Here is a 23,430-nt window from a genome sequence, read left to right on the forward strand (position 1 = left end):
AAATAACTTTTCCAAACAGAAGCAGGAAAAACATAGAAAACTTGAACAGACTGATTAATAGCCATGAACTTGAATCAAAAGTCAAAAAGCTCCTGGGGCGCCTGGGTGGCGCAGTCGGTTAAGCGTCCGACTTCAGCCAGGTCACGATCTCGCGGTCCGTGAGTTCGAGCCCCGCATCAGGCTCTGGGCTGATGGCTCGGAGCCTGGGGCCTGTTTCCGATTCTGTGTCTCCCTCTCTCTCTGCCCCTCCCCCGTTCATGCTCTCTCTCTCTCTCTGTCCCAAAAATAAATAAAAAAACGTTGAAAAAAAAAATTTAAAAAAAAAAGTCAAAAAGCTCCCAAAAAACAAAAGTCCAGGACCAGATGGCTTCACAGGTGAATTCTACCAAACATTTAAGAAGAGTTAATACCTATTCTTCTATAACTATTCCAAAAAACACAAGAGAAAATATCTTTCCATTTATTTATGTCACCTTCAATTTCTTTCATCAAGGTTCTATACTTTTATTTTTTGTAGTGTCTTTATCTGTTTTTGGTATCAGGGTAATTCTAGCCTTGTAGAATGAATGAATTTGGAATCTTTCCTTCGAGAATCAGGAAGAAGGCAAGGATGTCCACTCTCACCAGTTTTATTCAACATAGTACTGAAAGTCCTAGCTGCAGTAACAGATAAGAAAAATAAACAAAAGGCATCCATATTGGTAAGGAAGAAGTAAAACTTTCACTATTTGTAAATGACATGATTCTATATAGAAAACCCTAAAGACTTCACCAAAAAACTAGTAGAACTGATAAATGAATTCAGGAAAGCTGCAGGATACAAAAATATGCAGGACTCTGTTGTATTTCTATACACTAATAATGGAGTAGCAGAAAGAGAAATTAAGATAGCAGTCCCACTTACATTTGAATCAAAAATAGTAAAATACTAGGAATAAACTTAAGCAAGGAGGTGAAAGACCTGTACTCTGAAAACTATAAAACATTAATGAAAGAAATTGAAGAAAGATATTCCCCACTCATTGTTTGGAAGAACAAATATTGTTAAACTGTCCATTCTACCCAAAGCAATATACAGATCTAATGCAATCTCTATCAAAATACCGATAGCATTTTCAACATAACTAGAACAAAAAATCCTAAAATTTGTATGAAACCACAAAATACCCCAAATAGCCAAAACAATCTTGCGAAAGAAAAAAAAACCGGAGGTATCACAATCCCAGATTTGAAGATATACTACAAAGCTGTAGCAATCAAAACAATATAGTACTGGCACAAAAACAGACACAGAGATCAATGGATCAACAGAGTTCAGAAACAAGCCTATACTTTTATGGTTAATTAATATATAACAAACGAGGCAAGAATGTACAATGGGAAAAATAGTCTCTTTAATAAATAGTGTTGGGAAAACTGGACACTAGCTACATGCAAAAGAATAAAACCACTTTTTTACATCATGCACAAAAATACACCCAAAATGGGTTAAAGACATAAATGTGAGACCTGAAACCATTAAATTCCTAGAAGAAAACATAGGCAGTAATTTCTTTGACATCATTCATAGAAACATTTTTCTAGATATGTCTCCTCTGGCAAGAGAAACAAAAGCAAAATTATACTATTGAGACTACAACAAAATAAAAAGCTTTTGCACGGTGAAGGAAAACCACCAACAAAACAAAGAGACAACCTAATGAATAAATAGAAGATATTTGCAAATTCTGTATCCAATAAGGGGTTAATTTTCAAAATACATAAAGAATTTATACAACTTAACACCCCCCCCCAAGATAATTCATTTAAAAATGGCAGAGGAAATGACCAGACATTTTTCTAAAGAAGACATACAGATGGCCAATAGACACATGAAAGATGCTTAACATCACTAATCATCAGGGAAATGCAAATCAAAACAAGATATCATCTTATACCTTTCAAAATGGCTACACACACACACACACACACACACGCACGTGAAACAACAAGTGCTGGTGAGGGTATGGAGAAAAAGACTCTTCATGCACTGTTGGTGGGAATACCAACTGGTGCATCCTCTACGGAAAACAGTATGGAAGTTGCTCAAAAAATTAAAAATATAATTACCATATGATCCAGTAATTCCAGTACTGGGTATTTACCCAAAGTGTTTATGTTTTCATAAACACTAATTCAAAAAGATATATACATCCCTGTGTTCTCTGCAGCCTTATTTATAATAGTCAGGATATGGAAGCAACCCAAGTGTTCACCCATAGATGAATGGATAAAAAAGATGTGAGATGAAGATAGATAGATAGATAGATAGATAGATAGATAGATAGATACACAGATATATGATGTAATGTTACTCAACCATTAAAAAAAATAAAATCTTGACATTTACAACAACATGGATGGATCAAGAGTATATAATGTTAAGTGAAATAAGTCAGTCAGAGAAGGACAAATACCACATGATTTCATTCATATGTAATTTAAAAAACAAAGAAAAAAAGAGACAAACAAAAAAACACTCAAATATAGAGAACAAACTGGTGGTTACCAGAGGGGAAGTGGGTAGGGGATGGGTGAAATAGGTGAAGAGGCTTAAGGGTACGCTTATCATGATGAGCACTGGCTAATGAATTGAATTACTGAGTCATTATATTGTATACTTGAAACTAATATAACACTGTATGTTAATTATACTTGAATAAAGAAAAAAGAAAAAGTGAAGCTATATATTGCTGAGACCCCACCTGCTATTGCAACCTGACAAGACTGAATGTAATTCTATATACCTGAGTAGCTTTGCCTTGGAAGACATTTTAGTTATATAATGTGATGATGGATTGGACTAATTATTAGTGACTAGAGTGACTCTGGTAAAGTACCAGTGTCTTTTCACTCACTTTCAATACAGTATAGCACTGTCATTGTTGGTAAGATTGTAATATTGATATTGATGGACAAATGTATTGGAAATATCTGAGTTAAAAGTCTCCTATTGCAAGGCCCCTGACTGGCTCAGTTGGTTAAGTGTCCAACTTTGGCTCAGGTTATGATCTCACTGTTTGTGTGTTCGAGCCCTGTGTTGGGCTTTGCACTAATGGTACAGAGCCTGCTTGGGATTCTCTCTCCCTCTCTTCCTTTTCTGCACTTGTGTTCTCTCTCTCTCTCTCTCTCTCTCAAAATAAATAAATAAACATAAATTAAATAAAATGAATGAATAAATAAATAAATAAATAAATGCCTCCTATCCCTAGTCCACACTGACTCCTCCAAATTTTAGGCATATTCATACAGGTACTATTTTTGAGAATGATCCTTTTGCTATAAGGGATCTATGGTCAAAGACCAGGAGTGGCCTGTGGTGTAAGAAATAATTTGTTTGGTCTTTGTCCCGAGTTAATGGACACAAAACCCTTGGAATTTCCTGAATGATGGGAGTGTCACTGTTACACTAATGAGGTGACTTTCAGTGGGCCCCTAAGATAGCTTCAGGATAGGGGCTGGTGACCAGAAAGACCAAGCACGTGATTAGGGGATTGGGATGTTCAGCTCTCCCCCTAACTCTGACCTCTGGAATGAAGACTGAGTTCAATCACATGGCCAGTGATTTTTGTAATTGTGCCTAATTAGTCATGTAATAAAACAAAACAAAACAAAAAAACTCTGGACACCAAAGTTCACTGAAGCTTCCTGGTTGGTGAATATATGGATGTGCTGGGAGGGTGACCACTTTAATTTCATGAAAAGAGGGCATAGAAGCTCCTAGACATCTCACTATGTGTATCTTTTATAACAAAACTGTAATCATAGATATAGAAACTTCCTGAGTTGAGTCATTCTAACAAATTATTGAAGCTGAGAGAGTCATGGGAGCCCTTGTATACACAGCCAATTGGTTAGAAGTAAAGGTGGTCTGGGGATGCACCATGACTTGCAGCTGACATCTGAAGTCAAGGCAATCTTGTTGAGGACTCTTCCCTTAACATCACAATTTAATTGCAGTACACTCCATTGGGGTAAAAAACAGATGGACTACCAACAATCGAGAATCTCTGTAAGTGATCAATATTATTTTACAAATTAAAATTCATGGCCTTACCACAGAATATTCAATTCACAGTTCCACAGTACCAGAATGTTTGGTTTCGATCAGAATTTTGTTTTTATTTTTTAAAGTAGGCTCTATGCCTAACACGGGCGAGATCAAGAGTTGTGTGCTCTATCAATAGAGCCAGCCATGGCCCCTCCCCCAAATCTTTGTATCCAGGGTTGGAGAAATCTCTTAAAGAAACCACATCTGTCAGAAACACTTAATTTGAGAGCTCAGCTAGCTTTCAGTCTGAGAATTTCCCTGAACTCCTGAGGGAAGTTTCCAGAACTATCTTTTCCATATCCCCAGCAAGCCCATTGATTTTTAGAGTTACATTAGGAAAAAGAATACATGCAAATAAGATGCAGTCCATAAAATAATTACTTTTTAATTGGATCACCATTATTATAGCATTAATTCTAATTTTTCTTTTTGACAGCTGTTAACAATGATTTCTCTTCCTAACTGATAGCTGAGGGAAATAACTCCCTTATTGAAATGGAGCAGATATTTTGAAATTAAATATTTTCCATAGATTATCACGAGTTGGTTTTAAGACAGACAAAACATTTGTTTGGAAACCACAAAATATTCAATGAGATCATGTAAATTTTAAAATTCCGCTATATAAAAATGAAACCTTCGGTAGCCTGTAACAGCTCAATTTCCCTCCAATTTATCTCCAAAGCTACTTAGCCCTGGTCCTTACTTCACATGCTCTGATTTCAGGTGAATGGGTATTTGGTACCCATACTCCTCTACCTCTACCACATTCTTCACCTATACCTTGTCATTCTACCTGCCCAGCTTTCTCCAAGATATTACTCTATCAACCATCCCCATTTTCTCCTGGACCTTTACCTGCACCTTTTTGCCTGATTCATTTTGAGTACTACGAACACTTCAAAGTTACCTTCATTCAAAAAAAAAATCTTCCCTACTCTTGAATAATCTGTTAATTCCTTGCCTCTCTTAATGCTAGACTTCTCGAAACAATAGGCATTTCAGCTTTGACAACCCCTATCCACTGTTCAACTTATTACAATTTGCTGTTCTACCTTACTACATGATGCAAAGGCTCTTGCATGGATCACCAATGACCCCTATGTTTCCCAATCAAAGAGTCTATTTTCAGTTTTCAAGAGTCTACTTTTAGTCTTTACCTCCCAGCAGCATTGGGTGCTCCTGACCATCCTCTTTCTTGAAACTCTTATGCAGGCTACATATAACACTGTTTTCTCCTGACCCTCTCCTATTTTGGACCACCCCTCATTCTCTTTTGCTAACTCCTCCTTATCTGGTGACCCTTTCTTCTAAGCTTTTGTTTTAAGTCACCTTTTCACAGCACATATTTTCCCTGATTTCATCTACTTTCATGACATCAATCATTATATAAATAATGATAATTCAAAGTTCTCTATTTCCAACCTCAGCTTTACAACTTGAAGTAGGTCAAGTTGTAAAAATTATAGGAGATGTTGTATTGAAGCAGCCAAGAGCAAATTCTGCCTCTGCCCCCTCCTTTGTTTCACCAAAGGCTTCTTCTAATCTCAAACATGACAGTGGTACAAAGAAAAGTGTTCTTTTCTCTTTTAAAAAGATTTTCTGGGGGTGAGGAGAAGATTGTTGGGAGTGTTTTGGTGATTCTCTTTAAGTGATCTCCAAATTACTCCAATCCAAGATTCATCCCCAATGGAGCAATTTCATATGATCAAACATGCAAAAAGTTTAAAAAAATGAACAGACAGAAATGGCATGAAACGACAGTGGCATGAGTAGTCAGCCAAAGAATTGAACAAGTTATACAGATCATAAAAATGCCAAAATATGTATGACATGATAGGTAAATTCCAGAGGTCACACTTATAGTATATTATTAGCTGTTAGTAAATCTTAGGAATGTTGAGTGTGAGGTCACTGGCTATATTCACAGAGGAAATAATTTTGTAACAATAAGTTATGTTTTAAAATTGCCAACTTTGCTCAGAAAAGTTAAAAAGAAAAATACCATAACAGAATTTTTAATTAAGCATGGCAACAAAAATTTTTACATTTTGGCTTCCAATAAAAAAATGCTTTGGGCTTGGCTAAACCCATTTTCTTTTCATAGCTATACAAACTAGTAACTTCTTAAAAATAAAGCATTCTATCCTTTGATGACTGCACATATTACAAAGAGATGGAGGTATATGGATGGACTTGCATACTTCTTTCCACAACTGTAGGTGGCCCTGATCTAAGGGAGGCTGGACCTGTATTTTAGTGTTAGTGTGTAGCAGAAACTGGTAGATAGAACAACTAAAGAGTTGGGGGCTGAAAGAGTTGCTTCTAAACATAAGTAACTGCTCTCTAACTTCTACTCTCCCCTTATCCAGACATTTGTTTCAAAGAGTCATCCAGACTAATATCATAGCCTATCTGTGCAAGTGTTTGAGGAGAAGGAAGTCAAAAGCAGTAGTATCTCCACTACTTAATCAATCAGCCAAAGTGGTAGAATACTGTACTTGGTCCAAGAATCCTGCTTATAAAGGAGCTCCCAAATTAGGAAGGAAGCACTGTTTTTGTATGTGAATGGCCCCCCTTGAAGGAAAATTTCATAGGTTAAAGATTCTAGGTACTTTACTTGTGCTTTCTATTATTACCACATACTTCTATTTAACCATCAATGAATACTAGCTTCTTTTAAAAGAAACATAAGGAAAATATTTTCCTACTCATTTTATATCAGTTTACAATAATAATTTTATTTTGGTCTTTTTGATTTTCTGTTTACAGCCAAACAGAATTGCATGATTATCTTCTTCAACAATCAAAATTTATGTAAGTAAAACAGATAATTTATTGGCAAATAATCCATATTTCTGAAAATGTTGATAATTCTTTCTAGCTCTAAAGTGCTATGAATTATCAAAGTATTAAAGAGTAATGAAATATGTTTCAGATATGAATTAAATATAGACAAATTCAGAATACGGATGTCTGGGTGGCTCAGTTGGTGAAGTCTCGGACTCTTGATTTCAGCTCAGGTCATGATCTCACAGTTGGTGAGTGTGAGCTCTGCACTGACATCATGGAGCCTGCTTGGGATTCTCTCTCTCCCCTCTCTCTCTGCCCCTCCCCTGCTCATGCTGCTCGTGCTTTCTCTCCTCTAAATAAAATAAATAAATAAATAAATAAATAAATAAATAAATAAATAAATAAAATTCAGAATAAGGTATATTCAGTTGTAAATATAAGTTCCTTATTACAGCTTCTATCTAAAATATGCAGTGTTGAACAAGAAAAGTACAGACAACTCAATGATCACTGGGATTTTCAAATTTAAGTTTACTGAAGAAAAAAATCTGACCTCCAAGTTATTAACAATTACTCAGTCATCGTAAATGTGTCTGCTATCTAGATACTATCTTACTTGATTCTCTTTTTTAGCCAGAAAGGAAGTCCTTCAAAAATAAAACAATCACCAAATGTCCTCTCTCAGAGAAGGTCTAAGGCATGAAGACACAAACTCTGTTTAGGAGAATTATATTTCTACCAGTATGAGACGGGATGGGATCTGAAAGTACTGAAAATTAAAAAGCCGGAGTTTCTTAGCTCCTGGATTAAGGTTTCCACAGCATGAACTAACAAAATTAACTATCACGTCAGATTTTTTTTGTAACATGTCACAGTGATAAACAACATTTGGCAATATGTACCAAGAGAGAAAAACAATTATTTAATGTTTTTTCCACTAGGCTTTGGGAATAACTCACTCTTACTCTTACCTCACTGGCTCTGCTTCCTCTCATCCATCTCTAAATATTGATGTGCTCAGTCTTTGGTCCTTTCTCTGCCTATACTTACTTCTTGGATGATTTCTTTCAGTGCCATGGCAGCATCTGTATACCAGTGACTCCCAAATTTGTATCTCTAGTCCCCAACTCTCTCCTGAGTCCTAGGCTTGTCTATCCTACTGTTTACCCTCCATTCCTGCTTGAATGTCTGAGAAGCATTCAAACTTACCACGACCAAAATATAATTCGGTTTGTGGACCTCCTCTAAACTTCCTCCTTCCCCATCTTCCATCTCATTCATCCAGGACAAAAATGCGTGCCTCTTCTCTTTCTCTCATCCAACATCCCTACCATGGCCAAGTCTTTATATGATCTGGTTCCTGCTTATCTATCTTTCTGTCCTCTCCTCCCACTCTCTGCCTAGCTCATGTTGACCTAGTCTCATGGACTTCTAGCAGTTCCTTTTACATGCCAATCATCCCCACCTCAGAACCTTTGCGCTTGCTTGTCCTATAGTCATTCCCCTACCTCACCTCCAGCATGCTCTATTCCGTTACCTTGCATTTTCTTCACAGCACATATCATTTCCTGACTACTTATTATAATTTGTATGTTTATTTGTGTGTCTTATTCACTGTTGTATCTTCAACTTCTAGAAAAATACCTGGACATAGCAAGTACTCAGTATCTGTTGGATAAATGTCATTGAGATAGAGCAATGCCCTAAAAAAATCATGTCACTGTACTATGGAATTCCAAAACATCTGACATATTTATATTTTTTTATAAATACTAATGCAATCTATATTTTTATATGAAAATTTTAAATTCATAACTTTATTCTATTTAATTAATTCAAAATATATATAAATATAAAAATATTTATAAAAATATACATACATATAAGCAAAATACATAACACAATGAAACACAATATTTACTGTATTTACTGTTACCAAATGAAGGAAAAGGAACATTTTAAAAGATCACAAAACTTAAAAAGTAACAAGACATTTTTAGGACTCACAATCATGAACTCAAACTCTCTACCAACAACTACTAAATATATAAAGATTTATTACTTACCAATAAGCTTTGATGTTGTGACAGTACTTATCTGTTCTATCAATTGGGTATAATATGTCAACTTTAGTTCTTTAATTAATTTATGCTTAGGACAAATAGGAAGTTCATAATTCTTTCATATAAAGTGAATATATTAATAGATGAGAAAATAAAAGAAAGGAAATTTTACAGTGTTAACAAATTTCATGGAAATGTGACATGGAAAATTATAGAAATACACTTACTTTTTTCATCAGCTTTGTCTTTTATTGCTATGGTATCATTACTCAGAGATACAGTCTGTGCATTCAGAATATCTGTTCTCATTCCAGGAAATTTTGGAGAAGAAATGAACCGGCCTTCATAAGAATATAAATAGATACCACCACCATCTACAAGAAGAAAATGTCTAAAAAAAATAAAAATAAAAATACATTCTCAAATAGAAGCTTACTCTATTTTCATTTTTATATGAGAGAATAGTGTATTCTTTGGAAAAATCTAAATCAAATTTTTTTCCTTTGAAAATTTATGAACATTGCAAAAAATAATTCAAACAACAAAGAGAAAGCAAAAGATCTCTTGCAATTCTATCTCTAAAGAGATAACTTATGGCAGAGTATGGGTATATTATAATTTTATTTTATTAAGTCATTGCTTTTTAAAATTTTTTAAATGTTTATTCATGTATTTTAAGAAAGAGAGAGAGGGCAAGGGAGGGGCTGAGAGAGGGAGAAAGAGAATCTTAGGCAGGCTCCATGCTGTCTGCCTGATGTAGGGCTTGATCTCACAGACCATGAGATCATGACCTGAGCAGAAATCAAGAGTTGGGCGTTTAACCGACTGAGCCACCAAGACACCCCTATTAACTCAGTCCTGATACACATTTATTTTATTTCAAATTATTCACTGTATTTTTTTGTTTTTATTTTGTAATGTTTATTTTCACAAGAGACAGAGTGTGAGCAGGGGAGGGGCTGAGAGAGAGGGAGACACAGAACTCGAAGCAGGCCCCAGGCTCTGTGCTGTCGGCACAGAGTCCTACCCAGGGCTTGAACTCACGAACCATGAGATCATGACCCGAGCCGAAGTTCAACGCCTAACCGACTGAGTCACCCAGGCGCCCCTAAATTATTCACTGTTTTAAAGAATGCCTAATGTATACACATCTCTGTATGTCTACCTTATTTCCTTAGTATAACTTCTAGAAATGTAATAATTGGATGAAAGGGCATATACTTAACCAATTTTATTTATTTTTTTATAAAATGTTTTATTTTGAGAGAGAGAGAGAGCGCACACATGAATGGGGAAGGGGCAAAGAGAGAGAAAGACAGAGAGAGAGAATCCCAAGCAAGCTCCATATGTCAGTCCAGAGCCCTACACGAGGCTTGAACCCACAAACCATGAGATCATGACCTGAGCTCATGACCAAAATCAAGTCAGACGCTCAACTGACTGAGCCACCCAGGCACTCCTACTTAGAAAATTTTAATCTTTATTGTTAAACTGCCCTTTGAAAGGCTGTAATAATTTACAATCATACCATTGCTATATTGGAATGCCTGTTTCCTCAATGCTGAACACAGTATTACTTCTTAAGATCTTAAGTTCAAAAATTTAATATCCTTGATTCAGAACTATTTCTTGATCCAGGAATTGCTCATTGTTCTTTCTTGCCATGGAACAAATATATACATTTTAATTAAATTAATACTTGAGTACTGGTATGTAGTTTATTTGATTGAAGGCTTTGGCCCTTACCCATTAGTGTATGAAAACAATATTTGCTAATGTTGACAAATGATACATCATATTAGTATAAATTCTTTCTTTGTTTCAATACTAAAACCTTTTTCTATCCTGAATAAGACACTATAAGTTTTTAACCTCCTTGTGAGTAAACAGTTTTCAAGGAGCAAAGTTTTCTCAGTACAGAAATAAGACAAGCCAATAGGTGGTAAGGAAATTGTTCTTTAACTGCCTAATTAGTTATGCCATTAACAAATGCCTTTACTAAGAGCATATTCAATAAATACACTTATAAGTAATGTGTAAATGAATAAATTTGGAACTATTTGAATAAAAATAATTTCAGAAATATGGTGTTTTAGATAGCTGAAATCTTACCTTTTTAAGTGGCAAAGATGTCTTTTTCATATTAAAAGTTTATGATATAACTAAATAAAGAAATATATTTCAATTTCATTAAACAGATGGTACAAAATTTGACACAATTTTCTTGATCACTCAAGGTCATCAATATGATGACCATACTCTTCAGTAACTGTTTAACTGACAGCTTTGGTATACAGGAGAATCTGTTCATGCATCAGAATAATGAAGCTATTCAGCTATACAGTTCTGTGCTTTTAGTTTTCTCTATGCTGCTTGCCAGGCAGTCACTTTTCTTCTTGTCCTTGTGCCAGCCTCTAACAGCCCACGAGCATTCCCCTTCTGGTTTGCTATTTATAAAAGGCAGTGGGCTAGAAAACCTGATAACAACACTATTAAGAGACTGCCTAGGTGGTGAGTAAAGGAATAAGGAATAAAGTACACGGTTTTAGTGCAAAGATTTCACAGGTAGCTATATTAGGTAATTGTTGATTCTATATTCAAACTTTATTCCAAGTTTCATTGGATTGTAGCTTTCTAAAACTGATGGTTCAGTAGGATATCACTGTACTTGATTGATGACAGTTTTCATGAATAAGTGTGGGTTCTTGAGCCATAGCTATTTCAACCTTACTCTAGTTTGTTGGCCCGGTGTTCTATAGTCCTGTATACACTGAAAGTGTGGGTAAAGAATATTATTTTTGAAACTTCAGGTCACAGCCTAGTAGTGGCTCATAAAATCAATGTGTTTCAACCAATATTTAAAACCAAAAACAAGAACAAAGGGGCACCTGGATAGCTCAGTCAGCTAAGCATCTGACTTGATTTTGGCTCAGGTCATGGTATCACTGTTTGTGAGTTTGAGTCCCGTGTTGGGTCTGCACTGGCAGTGCGGAGCCTGCTTGGGATTCTCTCTTCTCTCTCTCTGCCCTCACTCTGTTCTCGCTCTCTCAAAATAAATAAATAAACTTAAAAAAACAAAAGGTTTTTTTAAAACCTTTTTTTTAAAAACCTTGTTTTTTAAAAAAACAAAAGGTGTTCAAAAAAATGGACACCTTTTAAATTTCTCAATTAAAAATTTTAGTGTAGTAAATGCTAATATATATATATAAATTTATATATATATATATATATATATAAATTTATATATATGAAACCTATATATAACCCTCAAGAATTTTTTAAGAATGTAGAGAAATTCTGAGAGCAAAAAGTTTCAGAACCACTGACCTAACAGCTTATTCTCTTACTTTTTCTTCTTTAAAATAAATAGAAACAGGGGCATCTGGGTGGCTTGGTTGGTTAAGTGTCCGACTTCGGCTCAGGTCATGATCTCACGGTCCGTGAGTTCGAGCCCCACGTTGGGCTCTATGCTGACCGCTCAGAACCTGCAGCCTATTTCAGATTCTGTGTCTCCCTCTCTCTCTGCCCCTCCCCTGTTCACGCTCTGTCTCTCTCTCTGTCTCAAAAATAAATAAACGTTAAAAAATAATAAAATAAAATAAATAAAAACAGACTGACTCCAAATGACTAATATACCATTCTGTAAATGACATGCTTTATACAGTGTTTTACTGCAATCTGAAATATTTCAAACCCAAATTCAATAGTCAAACAAGATAAACAAATTACCTTTCTGCCTGCAGAATTAAACTAACAGTTCCTTCTTTTAGATCAAATATAAGAGGTGTATTCCAGTTCTTCGTACTAAAAGACAAATAAAAAGGACACTTATTAACATTTAAAATACCAAATGCTTTTTAATAAATAGATATGTATTCATTTTAAATAGTGTCTTCAGTTTCACAGTAACAGTATATATTTCTATTACAGCACTTGGCACATTGTTCTGAAATCATTCACTTACATGTCTGTATCCCTGACTAGAAACCAAATTCTGTGTAAGTAGTAAGTACTCAGTAGTAAACATTCAATAAATGTTTACTCTAGGCATCACAATGTGAATTGAGGAATCGTAAGTGCAAGTTCTGTCATTTATTAGCTATGTGGTTTGGGCAAGTCATTTTATGTTTCTTATCTGATACAGTAGCAGCATGGCACAGTGAGGAAAGGATGAATTTTTGGCTAGACAGATCAGGATTAGCAATCCGGCTTCACCACCTATTGTCCATATGATCTTAAGAAGGTCAACCTCCCAAGCATCAATTTCCTTGTTTGTAAATTGAGATAATGATGACTCAAAGTGTCTAGCTAACTGCCTGTTATATACTAGATAGTGAATAAAGAGACATTATAATAACAATTAACATTATGAACATGAATATTTTTCCTGTAGGTCTCCCAGTGTCATTGTTGGGCTAAATGAAGATTTCTGTGAAGCATTCTGTAAACTGTAAAATACTATATAAATGTAGGCAATGATCATACTTATTGAATAAATTGATAAGTAAATAAACAAACAATTCCTTTAGTTTTTATAATAGGGATTCAAAGATAGGAAAGGGGGAGAGAACATTTAAAACTGAAAGACTCACCCCAAATAATCAAAGTTGCACAATTTAAAATATTTTATCATTCCTATATATTCTGACTTCCTCTCAATTACTTTCATGGAACCAATTCTTTAAATCAGATTAAGTCTCATATTCAGATCCAGAAAATGGGGGAAGGGAAAGGCTGCAGTAAGTGGGCGCACTGGTGGGAAATTAATATTGGCTAATGCAAAGAGTCTGATACCTATTTCAATAAGTAAAGGCATGCGCAAAACAAAACAATGAATAAACTTAATAATAACTAGGCCTGGGGTCACAGGTATGATAAAAACATGTGCTTTTGTACATTAGAAAAAATATCATAGCATGCTTCATGTACATAGTCATTAAAACTAACCTTCATTCTTTGATAAGAATAGTGATTGTGGATTTTTTTAAAGTCCCCTTGCAAAATATCTGAGAGTTATGACAATGGAGATAGGTATATATATATATATATATATATATATATATATATATATATATATACCTGCCACAGAAATATAAGCTCCTTAAGCCACACTGTCAAATAGAGCAAGAGTATTTTCTATACAATGATATGAAACTTCAAATGAAAATTTAACAAAGAATACTTATATATCATGTTCCTTTTTCTGGAACTTCTTTTCATATAAACCACTATACTGCTTACATGTTTGTTTTAAAAATTATATTTTTATTACTAAAAAAGGGCAACAGTTATTAAGAACTTGGACTCAAACCCTAGCTCTTCCTTTAGGAAAGAAGTAATCTGATCTAGAGTGAGTTACTTAAATACTCTCTGTGTCTTTCAGTTTCTTCATCTTGGAAAATGGGAACGGTCATACTCAACACACAGGGTAAATTAGACCATGACCAAAAAAGATAGTATAATAGAGCTCAATAAAAGATAGTTTTTGTTATCTAAAATACTAGTAGGTTTTACAATTCAATGAAATATATTTTGGTGACGATCAGTCTCAGCACTATCTCATTCCCACTACTGCTCCCTGGTATTTCACTTTCAGAAATATTTTGTGCCTTAATAAATGTCTTGACAAGAGAGGGGAGGCAAGACTAACTTATAAAAGAATAAAAGCAATCTAATATTCTGTCACATATTAACTGGTATATGAAGATTAGGGTGACAAAAAAAAGTAAAGAGACAAAAAAAATTAAATAACAGCTGCTAAACTTTCAGTAAATATTTTAAATTTTTTTTTTTTTTAATGTTTTTAATTTATTTTTGGGACAGAGAGAGACAGAGCATGAACGGGGGAGGGGCAGAGAGAGAGGGAGACACAGAATCGGAAACAGGCTCCAGGCTCCGAGCCATCAGCCCAGAGCCTGACGCGGGGCTCGAACTCACGGACCGCGAGATCGTGACCTGGCTGAAGTCGGACGCTTAACCGACTGCGCCACCCAGGCGCCCTCAGTAAATATTTTAAAAAGCCACCTCTGATGCAAGTAACACATGATACTAATCCTCCAGATTCAAACATTCTGTCATTGCCAATAAACTAGCAGAATAAACCCCTCACATGGGGTGGTTAAGAGACCTACTGTCTTCAAACGAACCCTAAACTGAAGAGATCTTCTCTATTTGACTCAACCCCATGAAAATTAATTATTCACATTACTATGTGTGCTAAGTGATTGTGAAATTTCTTCACATCCGATAATCCCTTCCCTATATATCAACTGTTTAACTAGGTATCTTTCTTGACTTTTCCCAAAGTTACACTGTTGTTCACTTTCATGTAAGAAAAATATTTCCCTTATATTGAGCTGCTTATTTCTTTATCCCCTCTCTTCTCTGCTTCTCCCATTTAATTCTTCCAGGCTTGGCTGCTGTCCTAAGTTGTACATTCTGATTAGTAGTAGACGTATGTATAGTGGGTGAGAATTTTTAATAATTAATTATACCAATTTTTATTGTTAATAAAACTGTATACCTTTGTCTTGCACATTACTGGGCTTAGGAATTCAAGACACTACTACCCTTCATGTTTTTTGATTCATTAATTTATCCAAAAACATTTATTTACTAAGTACCTACTACATGTTGAACACTAGGTGTATAGATGTGACTAAGACACATGTAGTCCCTATCTTCAATTTTATATTCAATGATTATAACCACATAATGTTACAAATAGAAGCACAAAATGTAAAAAAAAAACAGTCCCTAACTATTCACAATTCTTGAAATTATCAGAGTGGTTACATTAGTTTTCTGGATAGTTGAGAAGTCAGCTGGTGGCATGCTAGAGCCAGCTTGTACCAAGTGGTGTATTTTCAGGAAGTTTATAAACCACGTATTAAAAGCTATTATTGGGGCACCTGGGTGGCTCAATCAGTTAAGCCTCTGACTCTTGATTTTGGCTTAAGTCATGATCTCACACTTCATGAGGTCGAGCCCCACACCAGGTTTTGTGCTGACAGTGTGGAGCCTGCTTGGGATTTTCTCCCTCTCTCTCTGCCCCTCTCCCACTGGTGCTCTCTGTCTCTCTCAAAATAAATAAACTTAAAAAAAAACAAACTATTATTTAAAATTAAATTATATAAACTTATACTTAACATATTATATTCAAAAACAAAGATAATAATAATCCAAACTTATTCCTTCCAGATTATTTTATTACATTTTACTATTATCTATGCACTTGAGATTATATACATCTGTTGTGTCCATATGGTGGCAATTCTATATAACGGTTTGCTACTATGCATCTCTTTTCATTTCGGCCTTCAGTGACATCATAATGGTAGCTTAAACTGGCCACGGTAGAAGTATTTACATTATAGAAGTAGGTAAACACTGCAAATTGGGTTTGTTTGTTCATTTCCAGAAAGCCAGTTTAACACTTTTCAGCACATATTGAGTTACACTTTGAAAAATACCATGTATATTTGTTTTAGGCATAAGTTTCTTGGATGTACTGAATTATTCTCCATTTTCAAATACAGGTAGATTGTATTTCTTCCATCATTTCTGGACAACTCTGGATTATCATTATGAATATCCATGATTACTTTGGGCTATGATATTAAGCTTGAATACTTCCTTGTATCCCTATTGAACATCTTTCAGCCTATTGTCAGGCCACTAACTGTCCCTTCTCTTCCAGTGGTTAGGTGGGTCTTTTCCCCACCATTTATCAGCTGCTCCTCTGGGCTATGAAGTTATAGTTGTTGTACTAAATTCCTTAGAACTGTGAGTAAAGTAAGAGTAAACACTATCCAGAGAAGGTATTTTCTATCATAAAAATGATTACTAACTGATGCACAAACTTTATTAGATCTATTTTTAGTGCTCATAGCTCATTTTTAAACCATTTCTTGGTTGGGAGTTAAGTTTGGAGTAAGTGAGGTTTTAAGCAAATTAAGTTTAAACCAACCCATGTTGATGTGAAAGCTCGAAAATAAATACCTCATCACAGACAAAACTCTGGATTTTTAAGAAATGCAAGATGCTTACGAGAACACATAACATTGAAGAGATGTTGAAACAACTAAGTGTGCATAGTTCAAAGATGCTTTAATCACTCTATCACGGAATTCCAGTAAATCCACTGCATCATTAAGAACGTTACGAACCTAAACAAGGAAAAATGAAATACCAACAAACAACATTAAAATACATCAAAATTTTAACCAGGTAAATTAGTAAGATTTTGAAGCATAAAAAAATTCAGGGGCACCTGAGTAGTTTAAGCATCTGACTTGATTTCGGCTCAGGTAATGATCTTGTGGTTTAGGTCATGAGATGGAGCCCTGGATTTGGTTCTGTGCTGACAGTGTGGAGCCTTTTTGGGATTCTCCCTCTCCCCCTCTCTCTACTCCTCCCTTCCTTGGGCATGCATGCATGCATGCACACACTCTCTCAAAATAAATAAAAAAATGTTAAAAAATCAACCAACAAAAGAAATACACATAAAATGTCCTAGAAATAAGTAGAAATAAGTATATTTCTAACCTGAAAGCCAATTTGAATGATCTAGCAATGGAGAAATAAGGTGAAAAATGCTATAACATTGAGATATAGCTATATATATACGCATAGAAGTTGGAAAGAGATTGTATGATTTCTGCCCCAAACAGAAAAATACCTTCTTAGGGCTAGGTTTTACTTTAAAATTTAAGTTCTAAAAAAAAGAGATACAATAATTTTAAAAAGTCAAAATGGAGTAGGAGGTATTAGTAAAGAAACCAACTGCACAGTCAAGCTGCACAGAGGGGCACAAGTATTTCCACATGTAAAAACACAGAGATAATGTATAAGAAAGCTAAACACCAACTAACAAAGATTTCACCTATAATAGTCAAACTGTTACAAAGTCAGTAACAGAACAAAGTTTGCAAGGATTTTAACACTTGGCAGTATCTGCTAACAACCTTGATATTAATGGGACAATCTGCAGCAAATGAAGAAAAATGTTGAGCAAGTTAAATTTATCTAATCTTTTGTCGATACCAGAATGGGGAAGACACTGTAGCAAGAGGTAAAAATAGAGAAAAAGAGATTAATTGTAACTATAAGTTAGCATTTCTTTAAATTCCCCTCAAAATATTATCATCTTTCTAAATATAATATGACAATTACAGTATTAATGAAGAATGAATGGGTATGGAAAAAAAGAAAGATAAAGTCAAACTTCTTTTAACCACTTCTTTAAAGCACTTCTACCTATAAGGCATATTGTATTTTTATTATCTGCTCAACTCCCATACTCACCAAACTAGTAAAACTGCTATAACCATGATGGAGATAGCAACATTACATATACATATATTCCTTGACCCAGAAATCTTACTTTTAGAATTCTATCACAAAGATAAATAAGCAAAATTATGAAATAACACACACACACACACACACACACACACACACACACAGACAGTACCACTAATGTCTTTAGAAACCAAAATTTTCTTACAAAAGAGCTATAAGTAAGAAATAAAGAGTAAAACTCTGTAATCTTAAATTTGAATTTGAAACTTCAGTATACACTCATGATGTATTTTTATCTGTCAAAAACAAATACACTTTGGGGCTCCTGGATGGTTCAGTTGGAAAAGCACGCAACTATTGATCCCAGGGTTTGAGCCCCATGCTGAATGTAGAGATTACTAAACAAACAAACAAGCAAACAAACAAAACAAACACATTTTATCTAGAAGTAATTATCAAACCAGCAGCAAGGAGCACACCCAGCACACACCAGGATTATGGTCTCTAGATAACATTTCCCTCCCAAAAGGAGCAAGTCCTTCTTGTAAAAATTGTTGATTCCAAGTCTGGGACAGGAAATATATGAGAAGCCTATAATATCTTATCAGAAATACAAGCAAGTTATTGAAGTCATCTCTAAAGAACATAGGAGCCAATTGGTCAAAGATGGGACCATCTGAACATTAAATAGAATAATGACTGCAACAGATTGAAACACAACAAAAATGTTAAAATCTGCAAGTTTATAATGATAACATCAACAAACAATAACAATAACAAGATTCATTGGGAAATCAACTCATTATCTGAAGAATGGTAAATACAGAAAATACTTCAGAACTGTCTCAACTCAGGGTAACCAAATGGTTGAAAAGGCAAATGTCTTATGGGAGAACTTTACTAACAAATGCAGAAGGAATGATAGAATTACAAGACTATCATTTTGCAAATCCCAATGAAACATAGTTTTAGACCAGTATTATCAATGGCTACTAAAAATATTAAAGTAAAAGCCCAATGGGCTTTTCAGGCTTTTTCTTCATGATAGATGAATCAGACTCACAACACCTGGAGACACTGATTCATCCTAACATCACTAAAAGAGAGATAAATAGACATGTGTGTCTCTTGATGTGATGCAATAGGAAGTCCACAGCATTACTTACAAAGTGTTCTTTATACTTATCAAGGTTCTCAATCTAATAACCAGTCTACAAGAAATACTGGGCCTAGATGAACATGTTAAATGGAATCATCCCATAGAGATGCAAACAGGTAAATGTGAAAGTTTTAGCAAAACAAACCACCTGGTTTCTTAAATAAACAGATAAGAACGAGGAGAAATTGCTTCACATTTAAACAGACTGAAGAGACAAATTAGCTAAATGCAATGTGGAACTTTGTTTCCTGATGTAAACAAACCAACCATCTAAATATATATTTAGAAAATAATTGGAGAAGTGGGACCTATTATCACAGAAAGATATATTTAGGAAACAACTGGAGAAATGTGAAATGCTACCATGGTTATGTTAAAATAAATTTTCATCTTTTAGACACTTTTTGAAAGTCTTAATAAAAAAGAGTAATGCTAGACTAATGGTAAAAAAAAAAAAAGACACTGATATGTTTGCTTCACTCTTGAATGAGTGGGGGAAATGACTGCAAAATGAAGAGTAGTCTGATGGTAGGTGCTTTAAAGGAGCTGGGGTTGTTTTGGGAGGAAGAAATTATTGTGGTCTGAAATCAGCCATGACGGATAAGGAAGACTCTCACCTAATCTCCAAACCCAGTAATACGTGGCAGAAAGAAGAAAAGCACTTCTACTTGAAAAGGCTGTTGAAGTAACACCAGTCTCAGGAATCAGCCAGTTTTTACTTGGAACAAAAATGTGAAGAGTGCTTTCAATGAAAAGGCTGGGTTGTGTCTGCAAAGCTACAGATGTGTGCTGCAGGTTGCATACTGCTCAACTCCAGGGCTCTAGAATAGGTCCCCTAGAACTAAGCAGACCATGACTGTAGGTGGTGACTCTGTGAGTCTCTCTAAGTCCAAGGCTTTTTTAGGTCTTTCACAAAGGGGAGACTACAACTACCTTACAGATCCCCATGCTCTAATTTTAAAGAGACCTAGATCAGCCCACTTGTCTCACATCAAGTACTTTTAGTTCCATTAGCCAGCAGAGCCACTCTGCTGAGTGAGAGCCACTCACTGCCTTTGCCTCCCTGCTTCTGGACCAGGAGTCAAGCACATCGGAGACATCACACTCTCCATTTTTGTTCCATCTCTGGACCTGAGAGATGTTTCCCTTGTTTTTGAGTCCAGATGAGTCTTTTTAAAAATTACCTTTAAATATTATATTAAATAGACATATATTATTGATCTCTGTGGAGCCATAGATATGTCTCTTTTTCCAAGTGTGAACTTATGACACCATCATAAGCCTAGGCTCCCAGAGACCTTTTTAAAGGTCCAAAATACCAACCTCTCCTAGAAACATTTTAAAGCTAATGGAAGAAAATGAAAGTGTTTTTTTTAAATGTTTATTTATTTTGAGAGACAGAGAGAGACATGGCATGAGTGGGGGAGGGGCAGAGAGCGAGGGAGACACAAAATGCGAAGCAGGCTCCAAGCTCTGAGCTGTCAGCACAGAGCCTGACGCAGGGCTCAAACTCACGAGCTGTGAGATCATGACTTGAGCTGAAGTCGGACGCTCAGCCAACCTGAGGCACCCAGGCGCCCCCCCCCCACTTTTTTTTTTAAGTAGGCTTTACAACCAGTGTGGGGCCCAATGTAGGGCTTGAACTCGTGACCCTGAGATCAAAACTTAGACAGTTAACCAACTGAGCCACACAGGTACCCTGAAATGAATGTTTTTAAAGGAAGTTATATGTTAGTTTCTTTATAGCAATATGATACGTAGTGAAAAAAACTGGCTGTTAATACAAGTTTAGGAAAATTCAATATTTAATAATACAATTGTATAGGCCTCTGCCATTATTCAAATTACAAACAGATTTCTTAAAATTCATGTTTGCCTAAAGCTTCACATGGGGGAACTCCCTTTTTTGTGAATCTGGAACACTAGAACTTAAACAGGAATAAAACATCCCAGCTATAATAACAAAACTAAAGACATTCTAGTAATTACGGTTATAATTTCAAAACTATGGTGAATCCCACATCAGAAATGTCCTGTGCCGAATTTTAAAATGCACCCGTTTACTCTGTTCAATTCAGGGAAGTTCCAGGATTAACTTCTTAATACTTGTGTCACCCAATACTTCTACCTGACCACAATATTTAGACTCCTCAGATTGACATAAATCCAAAAATTCTGTTTCCACATTTGTAAAATACTCATTTAATCCTATACATAGATATAATCATAGTAATAGTTACCATTTATTATTGTTTTACATATATTGACTCATTTAATCCTCAAAATCACTCTATTGTTAACTCTTACCTTTACAAAAGATAAGGTGACTAAAAATCAAATAATCTTGAATTATAGCAACTATTAGGAGCCAAAGCTGTGCCCCATGCTAAACTGAGTGTCAGCAGAGAGAGAAAAGTAAAGTTGAAACTTGAGAAATGCTTCATCTCCACCTGTACCTTCTCCCTTCTAGGTACTTCCTCCTAACGGAGACATCAACTATCTCTTTCAGAAAGAATCATCCATTAAGATTCAGCCTGAAGGCAAGGGGAAGAGGAAGAAAACTCCTCACTCTAGGTTACTGTACACAGAAAAGTTGAGGTCCAAGGAGACAGGTAAGGCAATGAAGCATTGCTGGTAGCAACTGCCAGGTCAAGGTCTACATGTAACAATTAGGACTCAACATAATCTCTGATTTCTGAATTAATGAAACACAAATCAACCAACAGTGCACTAAGCTTCTAAGGAAATTGTAAAACGCTAAACCAGGCAAACAAAAAATGTGATTGTTCAGTCCCTGTGACAATCTGTGACCCCATCTTACAATAAAACTAATGGGTGAATAAAATGTATAGTCCTCAGAAAGGGAATTCTCCCAAGTAGGAGATCTTCCCAGAAAAGCATACCAGAGTTGCTAAATTAACCAAGCAACTAACTCTACTGCAAAGAAAAAGAGTTCTCAGTATATTCCTGGCCAGCTGGATTTTAGCTATGGACCTGGTCATCATAGTGTGTTGTTTTCTCTCTCCTCTTTTCCAAACTGTTTTCATTGCAGCTGTTCCGTTTTCCCTTCATTAGTGTAAGTTAGGAATATGGGGAGAGGGAGGAGAATAATTAAAACTCACATTTATTTATAGTTTTCTAGACCAGAGATTTAGAACTGAATGGAATAAGTAGATGAGTCTAAATTATCTTCTTTTAGGGAGGGATGGGTTTGTTTTCAATTGCATACAGAATAGCTGCATTAGTTAGTAGTGCATTTCTGAATTATATGTATATGAATAAGTGTAAGTATATCTGGTAGGTAGCTGGTAAGGTGGTGGTCAGTGATCTCTACCTATTGTTATTCACATCAGTGTAGAAGTCTCTCCACTTGTGTATGCATAGGATCTAGGAGCTTGCTTCTAGTGAACAGAATATGGTAAAAGTGATGAGATGCTACTTCTGAGTTCAGGTTATAAAAAACTGTGACTTATGGGGTGCCTAGATGGCTTAGTCAGTTGAGCATCCAACTCTTGGTTTCGGCTCAGGTCATGATCTCACAGTTTCGTGGGTTCAAGCCCTGCATTGGGCTCTGTGCTGGCTCAGAGCCTGCTTGGGATTCTCTTTCCCTTTCTCTGCCCCTCCCCCACTCAGATTGTCTCTGTTTCTCTCAAATAAATAAAAACTTAAAAAACAAAACTGTGACTTACATCTTGCTCACACTTGCTCTGGCCCTTCTCACTTGCTTGTTCTAATAAAGCAAATGGCCAAGTTGTAAGCTGCCCTTTGGAGAGGCTACATACAAGGAACTATAGGTGGCCTCCAGTCAACAGTCTAGAAGAAACTGAGTCTCTCAGTTCAACAGATCATGATAAACAGAATCCTGCCAATAACCATGTCAATGAGCTTAGAAGCAAATCCCCCCCCTAGTTGAGCCTTCAGATGTGACTAAAGCCCTGGCCAACACTTTGACTGTAGCCTAGTGAGAGACTCTAAGCCAGAAAACCTGGCAAAGCCATGCCTGGATTCCTGACCCACAGAAA

The 23,430-nt window shown here is 35.5% G+C and overlaps 2 protein-coding genes across 16 annotated transcripts in view; one reads left to right on the top strand and one right to left on the bottom strand.

Moving 5' to 3' along the window:
• C5H3orf80 (chromosome 5 C3orf80 homolog) overlaps positions 1-9,376 on the top strand; it is a 75,862-nt gene extending 66,486 nt beyond the window's left edge. For 8 of the 13 annotated variants that reach the window (XR_009261958.1, XR_009261946.1, XR_009261928.1 and 5 more), the window contains 2 exons: positions 6,863-6,907; positions 9,261-9,376. Coding sequence is in view for 2 of the 13 variants with exons in the window: in XM_058730362.1 (XP_058586345.1) it covers positions 6,863-6,907; positions 9,261-9,303 (88 nt within the window). In the remaining 11 variants the exon portion in view is untranslated. Of the gene's footprint in view, positions 1-3,999; positions 4,052-6,862; positions 6,909-9,260 lie in introns of those variants that run through there. The other 5 variants (XR_009261932.1, XR_009261939.1, XM_058730363.1 and 2 more) reach the window with 4 other exon arrangements.
• The window catches only part of IFT80 (intraflagellar transport 80), a 133,883-nt gene that overhangs the window by 26,427 nt on the left and 84,026 nt on the right, over positions 1-23,430 (bottom strand). For all 3 annotated transcript variants that reach the window (XM_058730351.1, XM_058730350.1, XM_058730352.1), the window contains 3 exons: positions 16,996-17,114; positions 12,676-12,750; positions 9,174-9,337 (listed from right to left, as the gene is read on the bottom strand). In XM_058730351.1, coding sequence (XP_058586334.1) covers positions 9,174-9,337; positions 12,676-12,750; positions 16,996-17,114 — 358 coding nt within the window. The remainder of the gene's footprint in view (positions 1-9,173; positions 9,338-12,675; positions 12,751-16,995; positions 17,115-23,430) is intronic.

The sequence above is a fragment of the Neofelis nebulosa genome, chromosome 5 (assembly GCF_028018385.1).
Source record: "Neofelis nebulosa isolate mNeoNeb1 chromosome 5, mNeoNeb1.pri, whole genome shotgun sequence".
Lineage (NCBI taxonomy): Eukaryota > Metazoa > Chordata > Mammalia > Carnivora > Felidae > Neofelis > Neofelis nebulosa.